This window comes from Nomascus leucogenys, chromosome 19 (genome assembly GCF_006542625.1).
Source record: "Nomascus leucogenys isolate Asia chromosome 19, Asia_NLE_v1, whole genome shotgun sequence".
Taxonomy (NCBI): domain Eukaryota; kingdom Metazoa; phylum Chordata; class Mammalia; order Primates; family Hylobatidae; genus Nomascus; species Nomascus leucogenys.
Window position 1 is genome coordinate 25,897,958 of NC_044399.1, and position 20,985 is coordinate 25,918,942.

Genomic DNA, 20,985 nt, shown 5'->3' on the forward strand with positions numbered 1-20,985 from the left:
AAGTTATTGTACTTTTCAGCTGTAGAATTTCCATTTGGCTTTTAAACTTTCCATTTCTCTGTTGAGATTCTTCTGTTCATTATTATCATCATATTTTCCTTTAGTTCTTTGAACATATTTAAAATTGCTGCTTTAAAGTCTGTCTACTGAGTCCAACATCTGGGCCCACTTAAGAGTCATTTTCTGTTGACTGCTTTTTTTTCTATTTCTTTGCATATCCAGCAATTTTTTTTTTTTTTTTTGGTTGAAAACCGGATATTATAGATTACATTTGTGGAGACTATAATCTGTTCTGCTCTGAGGATTTTTGGTTTTTTGTTCTGATAGGCATTTAACTTGTTTGGACACAGATGAAGAAATTTGTCCCATCACATTGTATAGTAGCTCTTGTCTCTGTTTGGTTATTTTCAGCTTTTAGCTGCTGCTTTTTTAGCCAGGTCTCTTGGGGGTCTCTTTTGTGTCTGTGTAGTTTAGTGGTCAGCCAAAGATTTGGGCAAAGTCAATACTGAGATTTTGGCGCTCACCTCTCTGTGATTTTTTTGCTTCTGGGGTTTCCCCATCCGAATCTTTGGCTCCTCTTCCAGCAATTGTGTTCTGCCCCCAACCCTCAAGCCAGTAAGGGCTCTGCCTTCTTCAGCCCAGTCTGAGTGTGGGTTGGGAACACACTTAGTGAGAGACACAACAGACTCACATATCACCAAGAACACCTCTGTCTTTCAAGCACAGCATCTCCTCTGTTTTCTGCCTTCTCTTTCACTATGTTCTGTGGGGTCTCCAATTTGCTTGCTTAGTTTAGCATCCACCCAGGAATTTGGGCAGAGCATATACTCAGATTTAGAATCTCAACCCTTCTGCATCTCTCTCTTCTGCAATATCCCCCACCCTGCTTTCTAGTTCCTCTGCTGCTCTGAATCTATTATCCGCTTCCACAAGCTGGTAAGGAAGACTGTGGCTTTCCATCATCTGGTCTGGGACAGGGGGTAGGCAAGCCACGAACTCAAAGTTGTTACCCAGTGTTTCAAGTGTAAATGCTTCTCGAATTTCTCTCTGTCCTTCAGTATTTTCTAGTACCTTCAAGTAGTTGTTTTAAATATTTTTGTCTGGTTTTTAATCATCATTTGTGAGAAGAATTGTCTCCCTTTTTATGCCATCATTAACAGACGCCTTCCTTCCTTTAGATTATTTTAAAGTAAATCCCAGATATCATTTCTTTTCATCCGTAAATATTTCATTGTGTATCTCTAAATGATAAGGATTTCTGTAAAAGAACCACAATTGATGTGTTTCTATAGCTGCCAAGTACCTATACATTGCCTTTGGTTGGTATGCCTTTTAAATTTCTGTTAATCTGGCTGGGTGCGGTGGCTCACACCTATAATCCCAGCACTTTAGGGAGGCCAAGGCAGCTGATCATCTGAGGTCAGGAGTTTGAGACCAGCCTGGCCAATGTGGTCTCTACTAAAAATACAAAATTAGCCGGGTGTGGTGGCTTAAGCCTGTAATCCCAGCTACTCGGGAGGCTGAGGCAGGAGAATTGCTTGAACCTGGGAGGTGGAGGTTGCGGTGAGTCAGGATTGCGCCATTGCCAGCCTGGGTGAGAAGAGTGAAGCTCTGTCTCTAAAATAAATAACTAAATAAATAAGTTTTAAAAAAATTTCTTTTAATCTACGTAGCTTTTCCCTATTTTTTCTTTGAAGTTTATGTATTGAAGAAAGTAGGTCATTTGGCCAATAGAATTCTTAGATTCTGCATTTTCCTGGTTGCAGTCTCATGGCGTTAACATGTTCCTCTGCCCCTCACTTTTCCTATAAACAATAGTTAGATCTGTGAGCTTATTTTGATACCGGTTTAATTTTGGGGGTCGGGGGCATGCTGGGGAACAATAGTTATTAGGTACTGGTCTTCCTATTGCATCACATTAGGAGGCATGTAGCGGGTTCAGGTTTTGTATGTCTGTTTCTGTTCCATCTGCTGCAAATATATATATATATTTTTTAACCTGCTACCTTAAACTATTAAGGGTTAAACTTCACCTAATAATATTAACAGACATTGATTAACATGGCTTAGGAATTCATTCATTCAGTGGATAGGTAAAAAAAAAAAAAAAAAAAAAAAATATAAAATAACAGACATTGATTAACATGGCTTAGGAATTCATTCATTCAGTGGATAGGTAAGGAAATCAAGTTTTTAGTTTTATGATAAAATACTTCATAGATACATACTGATAATTCCAAAGCAGATTTGGTAGTACAGAATTTTTACTTAACCTCATTGATCTTATATTTTTATGTCCTTTAAACTATTACAAAATCCTTGGTTTTCAGTGACACAGAATACTCATTTGCTTTATTCTATGAACTACTCACAACAGTCTCCGAATACAGTACCTAAATCAGCAGAGGAAAACTGAAAATTAAGATTTTGTTTTTTTGCAGTTTTATTCATCCTTATGTCTTATCCCACTAGGTGTGTCCCATCAGTTTACTATCTTTTAAAGTCAACACTCTGTGGTTATGCCACCAGTTGTGGATTTATACATCTAAGTTTATTTGTTTTACTTTAAGAATTACTTTTTCTTTTAAAATTCATTTTTCCTTTATAATTATGTAAAATATTTGTGATAACAAAGTCAAATTTACAGAACGAGGTATATTCAAAGAAGTCTAGCTTCTGTTGTTACCCAATCCTTTCTTTCCTCAGAGGTAACCATTCTTAGTTTTTAATTCTATGGCTTATCTTTTCCTTGTTTCTTTCTTATTATAAGTAAATATTTGTGTTTCATTTTATCACCCACTTTCATAGATGCATGGTAGCATTCCATTCTATATGTACTGTACTATATACTGTGCCTTTTTTCCTCCCCCCTCTTAATTGTATATCCTAGCGATCACTCCATAGCGGTCTATAAGGAGCCTCCTCAGTCCTCTTACAGCTGCCTGGCACTTCATTGTGTGGATGTACCATAGTGTGTCCACCCATCCCCCTATCAATAGACATTTGGGTTAGCTCCAGTTTTTGCTGTTGTACAAATTGCTGCAGCAAATAGTCTTGTACATCAGTCCTTTCATATTTTTGCCAGGGTGTTGAGGAAGAGGTCTCTAGAAGTGAATTGCTAGTAGAAGACAAATGTGTGCTGTTTTGCTTAAAATTCCCATATTCCCCTCCATATGGGTTGTGTGATTTTATGTTCCTACCAGCAGTGTTTGAAAGTGCTTGTTAATTTACAGTTTTACCAACATAGTATATTGTCAAACGTTTGACTTTTTGCCAATCTGATAGGTAAGAAATGATGTGTCTGTACAGTTTTAATTTGCCTTTCTCTTACTATGAATGAGCTTTTCTAGTGTTTAAGAGCCGTTTGTATGTCTTTTTCTGCATATTTTACATCTCTCAAGCAGATTTTTTTTTCTATAGGGTTGTTGGCCATTTCCTTTATTTTTAGAAGCTCTTCGTATATTAGGTATATTAATCCTTTGATATAGATTATAGTTTTCCCCATTATTGTTTCTCTTTTTAACTTTTCTTAAGGTACTTTTTGTCTTGGTGGTTTTAATTGAAGTATCTACTTAATAAATAAACTGGAAATGTGAGGAACGAAAATATTTTTTATGACCATGCTATCCTTGGATTGTATCTCCTTCGGTTTGGTCTTTTTTTTTTTTTTTTTTTTAATTACAAATTCTACTCTGATTTTTCTGTAGCTGTTAAGTTTCCTATATTGTGAAGTCTGGGCCTTCACTTGTGCAAGATGAAAAGCAAGTCTGCATATGTATGGTCTCTATCATTGTTCTCTACTTGAAACATAGAGCTTCATAGATAAGTATTTAACAATTAAGTACTCGTTTCAGAAAGTACATTAAGTACTATAGAGAAGAAACAGAAGATGCAGCGTTTCTCTTTGGCAGCCTGTATAGAGCTCCGGCTTTCTACGTGCTCACTATACTTGAGATAGTTATTTCAAGATTTTTAAAACTAAAATTACTCTTGGTGGCAAATCTTTTGCTAGTTTGTCTCAGCCTATTTCCAACACCTCAGAGCTACAAGTAATTCTGCGTTAATTCATTTAGCCTTGGCTCCCCTTCCGTGCTTCCCAGCTTGACATGGAGTAAGCTGCTAAAAATTTCTGAGAACACTGAGGACCTCAGGTGGTCTTCTCCTTCTTTTCCCTCTAAGTTCGTCTAATTTGGGGAACTTTGTTCTACTTGGGCTTGGAAGTAGCAGAGTAATTCTTTTTTAGAGATAAGATTTCTGTTGGGTTCTAGTCTTCTGTTTTAAGCCAGATGTCTTAGGAATTGTTTAGAAGGAATGTTTTCTGCCTTTAATCTTTAAGGCCATAGCTGCATTGACCCTCAAACCAAGTAGAGTCACCAGGTGTCTGGAAGAGACAAACTGGGGCTAATACGTTGCATGACGATGGAACATCCAAATGAAGTGCCCAGCAGCTTGCCAGATATATTGATTTGGAGTTTGAGAGAGAAAATAATTAGGAACTTATATCACTATAGGTCATAGGATCAAAGAATTTTAAAGCTGTAAGGGACAAAACACTAGAAAATAGTTCAACCCATCCCCATTGTACAACTGGAATCTGAAGTTCAGATTGTTAGAGTTTGTCCAAGAGTCCATAATTAGATATTGCAGTCATCTGTTGTAAGCTTGTAGTTGAGCTTTAAGAGAGGATTCTCAGAGAGAGAGAGAGTATAAGTATAGCGGGGCACCCAGGTAGTAATATGCAGGAAGTAGAATTGCCAACAAAGGACACAGAATGAAATGGTGAGATGGCTAGTGGAAACATAGGGAGAATGGCATCACAAAGGCAAACGGAGGAAAGAATTTCAGTTTAGTGGATAGTCAACCAAGGCATTTCACTTAGGAGTCAGGAATGAAAAAACGATACTGAATTTGAACATTAGGAAAGCTTGGTAAATTTCAAGAATATAATTTCTGCAAAGTTGGAACACAGTGAATAAAAAAATGCTAAGAAATTGAGGACAATTGAAAAGTTTAGCAAATGATAAGACAACGCAGAAGAAGATAGTAGATAGTGAGGACAGCAGAATCAAGGGAGGGTTTCTTGGGAAGGCCATCTTTGTTTTAAAGTTTATGGGGAGAGAACCAGTGTGCGAATGGAAGTAGCTAGGGGGAGAAACTGAAAATGCTAGGAAGACTGGGTGCGGTGGCTCATGCTTGTAGTCTCAGCTGCTCAGAAGCCTGACGTAGGAGAATTGCTTGACCCAGTAGTTTGTGACCAGCCTGGAATACAGCCAGACCCTGTTTCCACAAAAAAAAAAAAAAGCTAGGAAGGTAAAAAGTAAATGTGAAGCAACAGGATTCCCCCTTTGAGTAGCTCATGCTTACTGTGCAGTTTCGGTACCCCATACTGTTCCAGGTATCTTAACATGTCATACCTCATTCACTTCTCAAAGCTCTGTGGGGTTGGTACAACTATTATCTCTATTTTATAAATAAAGAAACTGAGGCAGTAAAACACCAATTTGCCTGAAGTCCCATAATCAGTTCATGGCACAACTGAAATTGAGGCCCACCTGGCTCTTTGAGTCTGCCCTCTGAATCACCAAATTGTACTGCCACTCTTCCTGTTGTAAATGTTGTTTATAAATATATTTAATTTTATTACAGAAGTAAACTTGAACCTGAAATTTTTGGGGTCTAAAAATATTTGTTTTGTATGATTCAGTGATAATGTAATAATCACTCTTGAATAAGCATAATAATTGAGTAATTATTCCCTTTAGGTTGTGCATTATGTGTGACTCTTCCAATGAGTTTATTAAACTTTTTCAGGTAAGTATTTTATTTTTTAAATGGGCAAGAAATATGAAAAGTTTTAGCAGTTGTTAGCTGAACTTAGGGATCTATTTTCCTTTTGGAGTCAGGACATTTTGAAAAGGTCACAAAACCTATATTTTAAATCTAGAATGGGGTAGGTAGTTTAGGGTGTCTGTGGTGGCTAATGTAGTCATTTCAAACACAGCACAAAACTACTAATTCTTTTGTTACAGTTTTGGACTCATCAAATAGTCTAACGAGGCCAGGCGCGGTGGCTCACACCTGTAATCCCAACACTTTGGGAGGCTGAGGTGGGCGGATCACGAGGTCAGGTTCGAGACCAGCCTGACCAACATGGTGAAACCCGTCTCTACTAAAAATACAAAAATTAGCCTTGTGTGGTGGCACACGCCTGTAATGCTAGCTACTCAGGAAGCTGAGGCAAGAGAATTGCTTGAATCTGGGAGGCGGAGGTTGCAGTGAGCCAAGATCGCGCCACTGCACTCCAGCCTTGGCAACACAGCGAGACTCTGTCTCAAAAAAAAAAAAAAAAAAAAAAAAAAAATTTAGCAAGATCATAAAAATTCTGAATGTGTGTAGTTTAGGACCAAACTGGACTTGTGCTGACTTTTCTTAAATAGCCCTTCTATAGAAGTTCCTGTCTGGGTTGCGGGGAGAAGGGAGATGCTCAGGTGGAATTTCATTTCTCTGATCTATGTGCTTCTCCACTTTTGCTCAGCGACATTGAATTTGCCTATTGTGTCCTGAATATATTTTGTTCTTTCCCTCTTTAGTAATTTTGCTCCCACTGTTTCCTTTGCTCCTTTTTCTTCTGGTTGAAACATTTTCTTACACTTCCCACTTCATCCTTTAGCTCTCAAATCTGCGTAGCAGAATCTTATTTATGTTAAACCAAGCTCTATTAATCTTCTTCATTTATTTGAGCTGGCAGTCATTTATAGAAGCCATACAGTTTAAAGCTCTGAAGGATGTAGAGATTATTTCTCTACATTTACTCCTCATTTTATAACAACCAGGCTCTGACTGGGCAACATATTGCCCAAGGTCGTGTGATCAATGGCAGAAGCAGGACTGGAATTTGGAGCTCTGTTCAGCTGAGCAGACGTGTATTGTATAACCTCCTGTGTGCTTAGAGACACTGAGATGTGGTGTGCCAGTCGCACCTCAGTCTTTTCATGTCAGCTCTGTCTCACTCTAAGTTCTGTATCACTTTGTGTTAAAGCTGCACTTTGAGGTACTCTTCTAGTATTTTATGTTCATCTTATTTCCCCCATTAGAATATCTCATAGAACAAAGTCCAAATTTTATTCATCTTTATATTCTTAGCACAGCAGTTGATAGTTTGGTTTAAAGAGAAGAAAATGGGATTAGAGGTCAGAAGATTTCAGTCCTAATCCTGGCCCTGCCACTTGGTAGCAAGTTTTGTAAATTTAAATTCTCTTATCCTCACTTAGCCTGTCTGTAAAATGGGATTAATGATGTTGGTTCTGTCTATGCCACAAGATTATTGTGAGTATAAAATAAGTGTATAAATAAGGAAACTATAAACTACAGTACAAGTACTGTACAATTTATATGTAATAATGTTCTTTATATTACTTGATTTTTTTTTCCAGAAGCTATAAAAATAACACCTTGAAACTCAATTCAGTCTATGAAGCTATGGTTCCCTTATTTTCTCCATGCTTGCTGTTCATTTTGTCTACAGCGTGGATCCTTTGGTCACCTTCAGATATTTTAGAGCTACATCCTAGAGTGTTCTACTTTATGGTTGGAACAGCCTTTGCCAACAGTACAGTAAGATTTTTTTCTTTTAAAAATCATAATATATATTAGGAATGTATGATAGAATTTGATAATTTGAAAAATCTTTAATATTAGAATAAACAGATTTTAATTTAAAGATTTTTATTTCAGAAATTTGAAAGAATAGTAACCTCAAAGACTGAAATGCTGAAAATTATTTTATTTTGCCCTTTGAAACCAATAGGATTGGAGACTACAGTAGTATTTTGGAACTGTGGCACACTTAAATTTTTTATTTTGGTTGCCTGCTGAAGAATTCATGGAAAAAATTTATAGATTCCCTTTAGACTCTAAATATATTACCAGTATGGCTGAAATGGCTGCAGACTTAAATGATTATTCTAGGAAGCTTGGAAGAGATATTTGAGAAAGAAAAAAGACACTTTAAAAATCAGCTGATTTTAAGATTAAGAACGTGGAATTTAAAACTTTGTAATAAATAGAACATATTCTTTTAAATTCCTTTCCATGCTAGACTGTGCAAGAGAGCAGACAGGAAGCAGAGATCAGGAGTTGAGAAAAGACTGTGATAGTCCTGAAAGCCAGAAGGTGTGTGTTCTAGCTCAGGCTGGGTCCTTAGAAGTTTTTATTTTGTAACTTAGCTACTCATCTTATGTTTCCATGTTTGTAACGTGTGTAATATCCCAAGTCCTGCTGATTTTACAGGGTTTAAATATCTAAAAACACTGATGCATTGTATAAAAAGTGTCTCTGAAAGAATTAAATTATATTTAAGTAAGGTCTTCAAAAATAAAGGGGCCAAAGAGGTTTTGAGATACTAATTATGGCAATGGAACTGAATTGGAGATAGCACTTCTTCATCACTGCCATAAAGAAACTTAATTGTGTGGGGGTGTGGGAGGCTATTTTGATTTTTTTTTTTAACATATCATAGAATCTTAAAATTGAGAGAAATTTCTTTTATTCAAACTGTTGCCCAGTGGAAGAATGCCTTCTATAGCGTCCTTATTCGGTTATCTTCCAGCCTCTTCTGACACACACTCTGAGGGTGCATGGGTTTTTGGGTGGGGCCAGGGGTCCAGTCGGGCCCCTAAGCACTGAGAACTTCTGAACTTAGATAATGTAAGTGTGTTGGTTCAGGTACTTGAATGCTTTTCAAATGTTGGAAAGACTACTTTCGGAAGTGCTTTGCTAATGAAATTTTTCTTTTTTTCTCTCTTATTTTTTTAAACTAACGTCCAGTGTCAGCTGATTGTTTGCCAAATGAGTAGTACCCGGTGTCCAACTTTGAATTGGTTGCTAGTTCCTCTCTTCTTGGTTGTCTTAGTGGTAAACCTAGGAGTACCCTCTTACGTTGAGAGCATTCTCCTGTATACATTAACAACTGCTTTTACTCTGGCCCACATCCATTATGGAGTACGAGTGGTGAGTAATCTACAGCAAAATGGGTTCAATTTGGAGCTTATAAATGGCACCAATAAATGCCTCTGAGTAGAAAGGAGGCAATGGAAAATTTTAAAAAGAAAGTTGCTTATTATAGTAGCTGTAAGGGTTTTGGGATATTTTTATTGTTCATTAACAAAATTTGGAAAGAAACTGTAATTGGTTGTATAGTGCTTTTTCCCTCCCGCTGCCCAGTTTGCTAAGCAGTTGTGGTGAGGGAGATTAGAATTTCCGACTGAAGGAAGACTTTTGTATTATTTGAGGTTTTACTTCATTTATGTTATTCTTGAGCCCTCATCAGCAAAATTAATAAATAAGGGGAAATATAGAAGAAAAGGGATTTTAAGAAATGTTTTGTAAACTTGATATTTTCTTCTAAAATAAACTAATTTTAGGAGAATGGACAAATATAGATATAATGAAATCAAACAGAATCATGTGGTTTTTCTTTCACTTTAACATTCTTTTCTAGTTATTTTACATATTTTAACATAGGCTGTGCAATATTCCACCAAGGAGATCACTTAATAATGACCTTGCACAGCACAGTTATTTTAATCATTTCGGTTGTTTCCAGATTTTCACCATTATAAATATTGCCCTAGGCTGGGTGTGGTGGCTCATGCCTGTAATCCTAGCCCTTTGGGAGGCTGAGGCGGGTGGATCGCTTTAGCTTAGGAGTTCGAGACCACCCTGGGTAACAGTGTGAAAACCTGTCTCTACAAAAAAATACAAAAAAGAAATTAGCCAGATGTGGTGGTACAGGCCTGTAGTCCCAGTTACTTGGAGGGCTGAGGTGGGAGGATCGCTGGAGCCCAGGAGGTTGGGGCTGCAGTGAGCTGAGATGGTGCCACTGTGCTCCAGCCTGAGTGACAAAGTGAAACCCTGTCTCAAAAAAAAAAAAAAGAAAGAAAGAAAAGGTTGGCATAAACAATCTGGAATATTTTTGTTTCATTTGTTTTATTTTCCGAGGATAATTTCATAGGAATGGGGTCGTGACAGGGTATTCACATTTTTATGACTCTTAAAACACTTCTATTTGGTGTGCTTGTTTGAAAGGAACCCTGCTGTAAATCCGTTTGAGAAACAAAATATCTTCTGTATTTTCACACACAGTTTTTAAGTTGGAGAGGCAGCTATCATGCTTGATAACAACTTTATACCTTGCATATGTTGCTAAACTTGGGCTTTCTTCCCTTAGTGTTTCTCTACAAAGTTGCCCTCATTTGTTAGAACAAACTAGATGCAATTGTTAAGGAGAAAAAAGCTGTGATGAATTGTGATATAAGACATAATTATTTTTGTTTTTATTTGTACAAATGTAACCTTATATGCCTTATATCAATACTCTTGGGCCTTTAGCCTGATATTTCATCAATATATGCATGGCATAGAATATCCATTTGCCAGTGTCTTTTTAAATTGTTTTCATTTACTATAGCCTTTTAGAAGCATATCTTTAGAAAGCTACATACATACCAAACCAAACCAAAATATATTTTTCTTTAAATTATAAAGGTACTACATTTTCATTGTTAAAAACCTGGAAAATAAATAAGAGGTAACTGGAAAACAATTTAGGATCATCTTTTTTGTCTGCCTTTGTGTTCTTTTACCACGTCTACAACTTCTGGCCAGAAGTTAAAACTTGCTAGGCCACACAAAACATTCACTTGAACTACTGAAATGTAAATGATAAGTATCAAGTAAATGACATGCACTCGCTGACCTATAACTAAGCTCTTGCCTTCCCACTAGAGATACCTTAACTAATAAGGCCTCTCCAAATTCATAGATCTAGTTTTCTACTATTTCATCAGGATTAGGAATGATTACTTAGAAATATTTAGCAAGCTGAATATTGAGTCTAACTATAAATATGATTACTTGATCTAGATGCTACAGGTCAACTAATCCTATAGTTTTTCAGATTTGGATGTGAATTTGAGTGCTCTGGAGGGTTCTCAAGACTAGATTTTAGTTCCAAGTCCTAACTTTCCCAAGTTAGTTCTAGTACTCCCATTTAGCTGTCTAGTTCTATAGCTATCCTAATCCAGAAAAACCTCTTCAGTATTTCTCATGATTTTTGCCGTGTCAATAAGTTGTTATCTCTAGGGGGTAAATTCTGTGTGCTTTTAAAAAACAATAAGGTACATATTTGTCACTGTCTCATGTTCTGATTTTTCATAGGTAAAGCAGCTGAGCAGCCATTTTCAGATTTACCCCTTCTCATTGAGGAAACCAAACTCAGATTGACTAGGAATGGAAGAAAAGGATATTGGCCTGTAATAATCTTTCTTTGGGCACAAAGAAGTATTGTAAATAAATGCTTGTAAATATTTCCTCCATCACCATTGAACTAGACTGATCTGCTTGACAGACATGGGATCTCAGTATGGTACTTGGACAGCAGGAATGATACATATAATCTGAACTTGTGAAATTTTGGACCTACTAACTCTAAGCCTATTTTATTTTTTATAAAACTATGTGACATTTTGGTTGAGCAGAATGTACGTTAGACCAGCAAAATGTTCCTAATGGTTCTAACTTCGTGAGTTTACAATGTTGTGATTCATGCAGGGTTAAAGATACTTTGTTTTTATTTTTTAAATACCAAAATTGATTTCAGAACACTGATAACACTCAGAAAACCACAGTGTGTTTTCATATTTGGAACTTTGTAATAGTGGGAGTAGCAATAGTCCAAACCTAGTATAGGGAAAGGATAAAAATAAGTCACCTTCACCAAGAGATGCCAATGATTACCAAACAATAGACAGTTGCCAAATACTGGTTTCTCTTTCCTCTGAAAATGGCTTTTGTTCTCAAATGATAAGAGAGCTAATACATTTAGCTAATGTATATTTAGATTTTCTAGTATTCTAGCTGTCTTTATTATGGAACAGATCTTGGTAAATGGTTTAATTTTCTCCTAAAGAGAAATAATCAGTTGAGAATTTGAGAATGGGTTGTAATTATAGCTCACCCATTGGGACGGTTCATTGTTTAAATGTGGCATTTCCCCCCTCCCCCACCCTTCAGCTGCAGGTTCCTGAGATTTGGTGCCTGTGAGCTCTGATTATAGGAATGCATGTGACAGTCCCAGTACTATGACAATGACTTGTGAGAAATGCAGATGAAAGTACCTTGTAAGATACATATAAATTGGAGTTAGGAATTTCATGAACCTCACTATGACCAAAATTAATTTTTTGATTCAGTTTGTCTGTCTGTCGGTCCTTCCCCTCTCTCTTTTTTCCGGGTGAGGTGCTGTGTTTTTTATTTCATACGAGATAAAACAGAGAGAAATTCTCTCTTCCCCAGCTTGTCCATTTCCCCACTTGAAGAAAACTTTTGATATATATGCCTTACTGAGTACATGCCCCCTTTAATCTTAATATGACTTGGAGTAATTTCTGAGGTTTACTGACAAACATAAAAATCCCTTTAATTGTAGTATAGTTGTTCTATAAACCATATTTTTTCATTATGTGGATATTTTCTTCTATTTGTCTTCATTTAATTTGGTGGTGGTGAACTTGCTGATTTTCTTTTATTTTTCACTGAATGAAGTTTGTGCTTGAATGAAGAGTGTATCTTAAACCCCCTTTTTTTGGACAGGCTGCACTTGGATAAAATAGGCACCACTGTGTTGATATGTAATTAAATTCATAACTATTTATGAATGTGACCATTGTTTAATTATAGTGTATTTCTTTGTTGAATTTCAGTCTGCTGCTTTGTAAAAAATAACTGTAATTGATATTTCATTTTTAAAATTTATAAATTCCAATCATTGTCATTCAAGTTATTAGAAATGAGTCACGGCACTAGCTCATGGTTCTATACTAATTTTAAAAAATTATAAAGGTTGAGGTGTATTTGGTGACTTTCTCTGAGACACAGATGAATGTTGGAAATAGATGAGAAATGGATGCAGAATAATGCAGATAGTGATCCCATGTTTGTTAATAGCCATCATGGAAGTCAGAGAATTAACCAGTTAAGTGACGGTAACTGTTTTTCGTATACCTTGTTCTTTGTGATCTATAAAATTGAACTGGATAAAATGTTAATTGGGGGTAGGGAAAAAGCTTTGTTTTAAGATTTCCAAGCTAATTATTTTACCATTTTGTTGACCTTGTACACAAGAATGAGATTAATCTGTATTATATAAGAAAAGAACTGATAAATATTTATAAAATGACAAACTTGGACCACAGGCTTTCTTGACCTTGTACAGTATAGTAAAAATACCCTTTACTTCTGGCATTAAGGTCACGTCCTATAGTTTGGGGGCTCTTTTACTTCAAAAGTGTGTTTCTGCCCTCTTTTCATTGTATCAAATTTATTTGAAAATTGTTTTGTGCTGTACTTTAGACTCGTTTCCCTACGGTGGTAAAGAATGATGCCATAGTCAGTTTTATTGACGTTGTTAGATGAAAGAAAAGTGGCTGTCAACAAGGGGAAAGTGAAATTGAGCAATTCACTGTTTGGATACTTGTGAATCTTTAGTGTACTGCTGACTCTCTTTCTTGTTTTAGTCTGCCATTCTTGAAAGTGCATCTTGAGAGCCCCCATTTGTTGTCTAGAGATATAGCATCTGAAGCAGGATTTCATTCCAGATAGCTGTGTGCATTTATGTCATGCCAATTACTATAACATTTCCAAAGTATGCATGATATTGTGGGTGACTTCATGCCACAGCCTTTCTCCCCAGCATACAGTGAGCTGCCTTTTGGGGAGCAACGCCATGATAAGGAGCATACGTGCATGTTTTCTGTACTTTCAGAATAGAGTGCCTTAGCTAGGCCGGAGGCTCGTATTGTGTTTTCTGCTGACCAAAGTTGCATACACCTGTAAGAAGTGTCTTTTTAGGTTATGGTATTAAAAAAAGTCCTTTCAGGCTTATCAGATAATAATTCTCCTATATTTGAGGGGGGCATGGGATAAAAAGATTTAATAATACCTGGATAGAGAATGCTAATGCTGCCTTTTGTGATCCTTTAATATTATCCATGCTTTTATAAAGTGCAGTACACATTTTGACATTGCCACAGTTTACAGTGTCATTCTTCCACGAATAGGTAATTGATAGAGTTTATGGGTTTTAGTCTTAAAGGTAATAGAGTGAATAACTTCCAAATAAAAAGCTAAATATTCCCCTTTGTCATTTTAATGTCATTATTGAAATACTTTGAATTCTAATTTTCAAAAGAAAGCTAAATGTTGATTGTGGTTTAGGATGTTACAGTAGTAATACCATCATGTTATTTATTCTAATATAGAAGCATTGAGAGGAGGGGAGTGTATGTCTAGAGTTACCCCAATTCTAAATAGGTACCAAAAGAGTATTGATTATGACCTGGAGCCTGAGCTTTGGGAGAATATACGAAGGAAAAAGCAGGCGTAGTTTCCACTTTAAAGGGAAGAAGAGACTTAACATCCTATGAATTTGAAACATCCTATGAATTTGAAAGTTTCCTAAGTGTTGTTTTCAAAGAACTGGCTTATTTTGTAGTCAGTCAAAATGCATTTGGAATATACCTTGCTTCCATAACAGACTTTGACTCTGTGACCTATGAAGAATAAAAAGATAATCTGAAGGTGTCTGAGTCAGAGGCTACTTTTCCCGTTTATATTTTATATAGAAGCCTATTTGTAGTTCTTCCTCTTCATTCTTCACCTGGGTTTCCTCTTAACTACCCACCACCTAGGACAGAGGCTGCCCACTCAGGTCTTGCCTTGTTGCCCCTAGATGTTGCCACATACAGATCTCCTTGATGGCCTTAGATCTCTTGACTAGTCAAGGACTGGGAACGTGCCAGAGGGAACAAAGTAAGCTTGATGGGCTGGAACTTTTGACTTTGGGTCCCCAAACAGCCAAAAACAGATACAGAAATCTTTGGTTGTGTTGATGCCTGTGTTCAGAGTGGCCTTATCGTGACCTCCGTTCTGGATTTAAGTACTCTATAGAAAATTTGTGAAGTCAGACCAGAATTTTCTTTGTCCCATGAGGTGTCTTTGTAAGTCAGCATGCCCTTGCTTGAACACCCTGTGGGTGGATAACTTTAGTAAGTTAGCTGCCAGCACTAGAACCTTCCAGGAAGAATTTTAACTAGTATGCTACATTTGAAGCACTTTGACATGTACATTTAAAGTGACAGTTTTAAAAGTAAAATGGTGTGAAATCTCTGAAACCTGAACGTATGATGCTCTGGGCATTTTAGGAAGCTTAAGTAAATTTCTGATTTTCCTTTATTGATTATGTAACCCATGTGATTTGCATATTTTAGTTTTTATGTTTGACAGTGGTACAAATGACTGACATTGGCAGGCAGTTATTGTAGGGTATATGGTTAATCATGGTTGTCTAACTTTTCCAGAGAAAGTGGTGATATGCTTCTTCCTTGCATGGAGCTGTGGGAATTGGATTTGTTGGCTATTCATTTCCAGTGTTTCTACAGTGCAGAATAAATGTAACTTTTTAAGCCTGCATGCTAGTAATATGCTTTGCTCTTTAGTAAACAAATATGCAAGAGATAGTAATCTATCTACTTTTTTTAAAGCAGGGATCTGCTCCCTATCTAGACAGATCTTTTAATGCATTAATATTTAGAGTAGCAAAAGAAGTTTTGCCATTTGTAGCTCTCTCACAGGTAGCTTAAGCGAGGGGGTTGTGTTGCATATGCTTAGAAAGGCCAGGTTCCCAGAATTGGAAGGTGCCACATATACTGATTTTAGAATATTTTAACAAAGGCTTGTCTCTAGGAAAATCCACTTGGACTGCAGCAGGATCGTTCTGGTCTTCCACAGACCATTCACATGGTCTTTCTCTCCAGAGAATCATTCTTACAAAGCCAGGCTAAATCAGAGTAGTGCTGTTTTTAAAGCAAGTATATTGGATGATGGCTATAGGGTACCTTAATGCTGTGTTGAAACTGGAAGCAGACTGCTGTCTTCAGCAGCACATATACTACAATTGAAGTTAGAGACAGTACTGAAGACGAGGGAGTAGGTAAATGCTGTGGATATTTCATGTCTCTTTGGCTAACATCTTCTCTTGAGCAGTTTCTATGGGTAGCAATTAAAATTAGAATTTATTTTAAGGTTTTTATTAAAATATATACAATTTGCCATGAATTCTAGATTCTGATATTCTTGACAAGCACTTTTTGAATATCTCAAGAGTAAGTTCTTGACCTCGAACATATTTAGTTAGTACTTGATGTCACTAACCAAGTTGTAGAAGGAGCCTGTTATAATTCTGCAAGATCTGTGAATAGCATTATAAATCTGGGGCAGGTGCCTGTAATCCCAGCACTTTGGGAAGCTAAGGCAGGTGGATTGCTTGAGCCCAGGAGTTCGAGACCAACCTGGACAACATGGCGAAACCCCGTCTCTACTAAAAATACAAAAAAATTAGCTGGGCATGGTGGCATGTGCCTGTAATCCCAGTTACTGGGGAGGCTGAGGCAGGAGAATCGCTTGAACCTGGGAGATGGAGATTGCAGTGAGCGGAGACTGTGCCACTGCACTCCAGCCAGAGTGACAGAGCAAGACTCTGTCTCAAAAAATAATAAAAATAAATAAATCTGTTTAAATTACTGTTGCCTTTCAGCATTAGACTTTGAGTTTAATAGCTACAAATTGAGACTGCTCAAAATATTAACTTTTTTTTGTAGGTTATTTTGTTGTTTAGATAACTTGCCTCCCTAAAGAAGCATTCAGGAGATAAAGAGCTAGCTATGTGTAATGATATGATCATTTCAAAAATGTGCCAAGAAAGCAAAATTCATTATTGAACTCTAAATTTCTGTTTTTTTTTTTTTTAGTAGCATTTTCTCTGGGTAAAGGGAAAGGCAATGAATGATTGCCAACATGTAAACTCCCTGCTGCCCACCTTCCCCCAGTCCCCTCCATCTAACATAATACGATAAATTTGTAGCCAGTTGTAGAAAAAGAAATTGATATCTTTCTGAGTAAGGTTTCATGCCCTGTGACTAAGAATAGGTGGCAGGAATCATGGCCAAATCAAATATGAGTTGTTTAGCTTGGTCCTGTTGCAGTTGGCTTTCTGTAGTGTTCTGAAACAAGAGGACGATTCCATTACTTCTCAGGAACCTAGAAACAACACCGCTTGAGCAACTGGAATGTTTGCTGCAAGCAGAATATTTTGGGGAGAGGAAGAGTAGTTTAATTCAAGTAGTTTAATTGAACATATTAGTCATTGTTCTGTCTGGGACTTGCTGTGTTCATAGTAGCAATGTATGTACCATTTATTTTATCTGGTTATGTGTGATGTGTGTATATGCCTATTTAATATGTACACATATATTCTCTACATATGTATGTCTGATATATTCATATATACATGCAGTCCACTTGATTATCAGCAAAATGGTCAGCCTTTATTAGATTGTTTCTTCATGTGGATTTAATCTGCATGTGGCCCTTATTCTGAAGCCTCTTCCTGATCTGGAGCCACAGTTTGTCTGTCTTCCAGTTCATCTCAGTCCTCGAGAAAGGCCCTTTAAATATGTCACTTTCCCATTTTCCTTTAACCATGGGTTGTGTGAGCCAGAAAGAGCTTTGAGAAAGATGGCTGCTTCCACCAGGGTGGAGGCTTCTAGGTCTGCATTATGATGGGGCCCGTTTCTGGCCAGAGGGTGGCTCTGGGAGCAGTTGTGCCGCGGGCTTGCTGGGGGAGAACTCTAACTCTTGCGGAAACAGAGCTTCGTGGCTTGCTTAAATTACTTAGCTGGAATATTTTGAAGTGTCAGATAATGTGATATACAAAGAGAGTATGCCGATGCATTTCATTGTTTTTGCATTATCTGTATCAGTATTTCCCATTGCTAGCCCGAATAATCAAGACCAGACTGTTTCTTGTCACTGGATTCTGGAAGCCTTGCCCTTTCAACTGGATTTATGTTTGTTTCTGCTGCTGTGAAACCCCAAAGTAATGCAGTAGGTTTTAATTGAAAATTGTTTAATTCTATTATTGATAATTATTTATTGTAATAAAAGTGAAAATAAATAATTTTTAAATCCTTTTAATTGTTTTCAGATTGTCTTTGTTTTCCTTGGTAGGTGCAAAAGGGGAGGGAGCTATGGGGAAAAAACTAAAGTCCAGCCACTTGTCTCAGAGAATCATTGATTATTTTAAAGCAAAACACTAAAAAGGTTTTGTTCTGTTTTTAGAAAGATCAGCCGCTTGCTTCTGGGCGTTCTGTGATCCTGTGACTTATTTCAAAAGGCAGAATACGAGGCAGGTGGCAGTAACAGCTTTTCATAGTATACGCTCCTGACTCGCCCAGAACTGGGTGGTGGCAGTCTCTATAGTCTAATAATGACTGGGTCACGCCTAAATTAGTTTGTAAGGTGGTTTCTTCCTCAGAAGCATTTTCCCATAGAAAGAGTGTTAACATATGGTATTAATTTTCAGACGAATCCCATAAAAACCTGTTAGACCATACTTAGTACGTCTAGATTATAGTATAGAAACTATAAGTCCCATTACATGACATTGCTTCTGAGGAGAATATTTCCCGCTTTTACATTGATCTCCCAGCTCTGGCAGTAGGCACTTAAAAAAAATTTCAGGCCAGGCACGGTGGCTTATGCCTATAATCCCAGCACTTTGGGAGGCCGCGGTGTGTAGATCACGAGGTCGGGAGATCGAGACCATCCTGGCTAACAGTGAAACCCCGTCTCTACTAAAATAAAAAATTAGCGGTGCGTGGTGGCCTGCACCTGTAGTCCCAGCTACTCAGGAGGCTGAGGCAGGAGAATTGCTTGAACCCGGGAGGCAGAGGTTGCAGTGAGCTGAGATCGCGCCACTGCACTTCAGCCTGGGCGACAAAGCAAGACTCTGTCTCAAAAAAAAAAAAAGATAGAAGAAAAAAAAAAGATAGAAGAAAAAAAATTTCAGTAACAGGCTTGAAGACAGTGAGGAAGAAAATGCCCCATGTTTTAACCCAGGCTGTTCTCCAGCTGTGCGCTAACCCCTTTCCCTCCCACGCTCTTGGTTGCGATTGCAGTTATTCCCTCCCTTCTATCTGCAAACCTCAAACACCTCCCAAGTGCCTGATGACACATACCAGGTAGATACTGTGTAACCACTTTTGGGGCTACCAAAACTTAAAAAAAACCCTATGCCCCCAAAGGGTCTTGCTCCTCTTCCCACTCTCATCTTTTTTCCTCTGTTCACAAATTTCCTGAAAGAAAACTTTACAACTCCTCCTTCAATTTTCTTCTTTTCATTCTGAGAGTTTTCTTAAAACCTCCCAAAGTTTTAATACAATGGCTGTTTCTTAGTCATGTTCAACTCTGCAAACTTTGAAGAAAGAGCTTTTTACCTTTTTCTAAGCCTTAGTTTCCTCATCTATAAAATGGGATTAATATTACCACAATTACACCATATGAAGGATTGAATGAGAATAATGCATGTAGGGTGTTTAGCATAGTCAGTGGACTAAGGTAGGTGCTTGGTTTCTACTAATACCTAGTTCTTTTGTCTTTTTTCTTTGAACTTTTTTCTAAACCATGTGACACAGCTGTTGACTTCCATGCATCCTCCCCTCTCTTTCCTCCTTCATACCTTTTGAGGCAGTATATGAAGATGATGGTAAGGCAGTTCCCCAAATTAAAAATGGGTAAGATTGCCTTCTCAGAATCTAATTAGTAAAATTCACACAAATTGAAAGATAGAAGTAACCTAAGAAGTTGTCTAAATGTTTGATGAATTTGTCAGCATCCTCACGTTCCAATTAAGGTGAGTTAGTGTAAACTTACTTGATGTAGAATTGTGACTAGACTTAGTAAGATATAAAATCAAATCAGTTCATCCTTCTTTTTCTGAAAAAAGGCTATGAAAGCTGGAGGTGGATGCCCACGTACCTTCCTTAGCAAGGGAAGCCCATATAGCCAGATTTCTCAAAAACCTACTCAGGGATGAGGAACTCGACTGTTCTTGTGGCAAATTATCCCCATTGTGAGCCTCTGAACCATGGCAGTCAGTCCTACATATCAAGGGACTTCCCAGAGTTTGATCCTCTTTGTAGATCAGCCCACAGAAGATGTGCTGGTCACAAGACATGAAAATGCACACTGCCCTGTGTGATGGTTGTACTTGCTTGCTAAAATAAATTCTATGTTTTTCTTTTGTGAGCTTGTTAGTATGAGCCAGCCAGGCTTTTGTATGAGCTTTTTTTTTTTGAGATGGAGTCTCGCCATGTCACCCAGGCTAGAGCGCAATCTCGGCTCACTGCAACCTCTGCCTCCCGGGTTCAAGCGATTCTCCTGCCTCAGCCTCCTGAGTAGCTGGAATTACAGGCACGCACCACCACAACCCAGCTAATTTTTGTATTTTTAGTAGAGATGGGGTTTCACCACGTTGGTCAGGCTGGTCTCAAACTCCTGACCTCGTGATCTGCCTGCCTCGGCCTCCCAAAGTGCTGGGATTACAGACGTGAGCCACCGTGCCTGGCCTGTTTGAGCTTATTACTGTGAACCGGCATTGCCTACCAGTTGAGGACCACACTCTAGATGCTGGTCAGTCATCAAGGTGAATGGACATCACCTGCCTCCCTTCCCCAAGTCCCTCTCATCTGTAACAGCCCTACTTGCCTGCCTCACTCTCTTGGGGGGGTCTCCTGTTATTTCTCTTACAAAAACATGAATAAATAAGCTTTATGTTTTATTGAGTCAAAAGTGATTTATCCTCATTGTAAACTTTTTTTTAATCTTCAGAGAATCTGAAAATCACCCATAAGCTCACCCCTGAGGGATATCGACTACTTCGTGGTGTTCCCCCTGTTTTTCTTGTGTACATACTGTCTACATTTCAAGTCAAACTTGGCTCAGGCTCTATATTGTGCTGCCTCTTCCCTTTCTCATCTAATGTATCTTGGGTGTCTTTCTAGGTCACCTTTATTCTTGTGTTAGAGAATC

At 37.7% G+C, this 20,985-nt stretch overlaps 1 protein-coding gene across 3 annotated transcripts in view; it reads left to right on the top strand.

The window, feature by feature from the left end:
* The window catches only part of SELENOI (selenoprotein I), a 47,850-nt gene extending 29,760 nt beyond the window's left edge, over positions 1-18,090 (top strand). For 2 of the 3 annotated variants that reach the window (XM_030799671.1, XM_030799672.1), the window contains 4 exons: positions 5,763-5,811; positions 7,434-7,614; positions 8,827-9,009; positions 11,218-18,090. In XM_030799671.1, the coding sequence (XP_030655531.1) occupies positions 5,763-5,811; positions 7,434-7,614; positions 8,827-9,009; positions 11,218-11,316 (512 nt within the window). In that variant the 3' untranslated portion in view covers positions 11,317-18,090. The remainder of the gene's footprint in view (positions 1-5,762; positions 5,812-7,433; positions 7,615-8,826; positions 9,010-11,217) is intronic. The other variant, XR_004026960.1, reaches the window with a different exon arrangement.
* Positions 18,091-20,985: the final 2,895 nt, after the last annotated feature.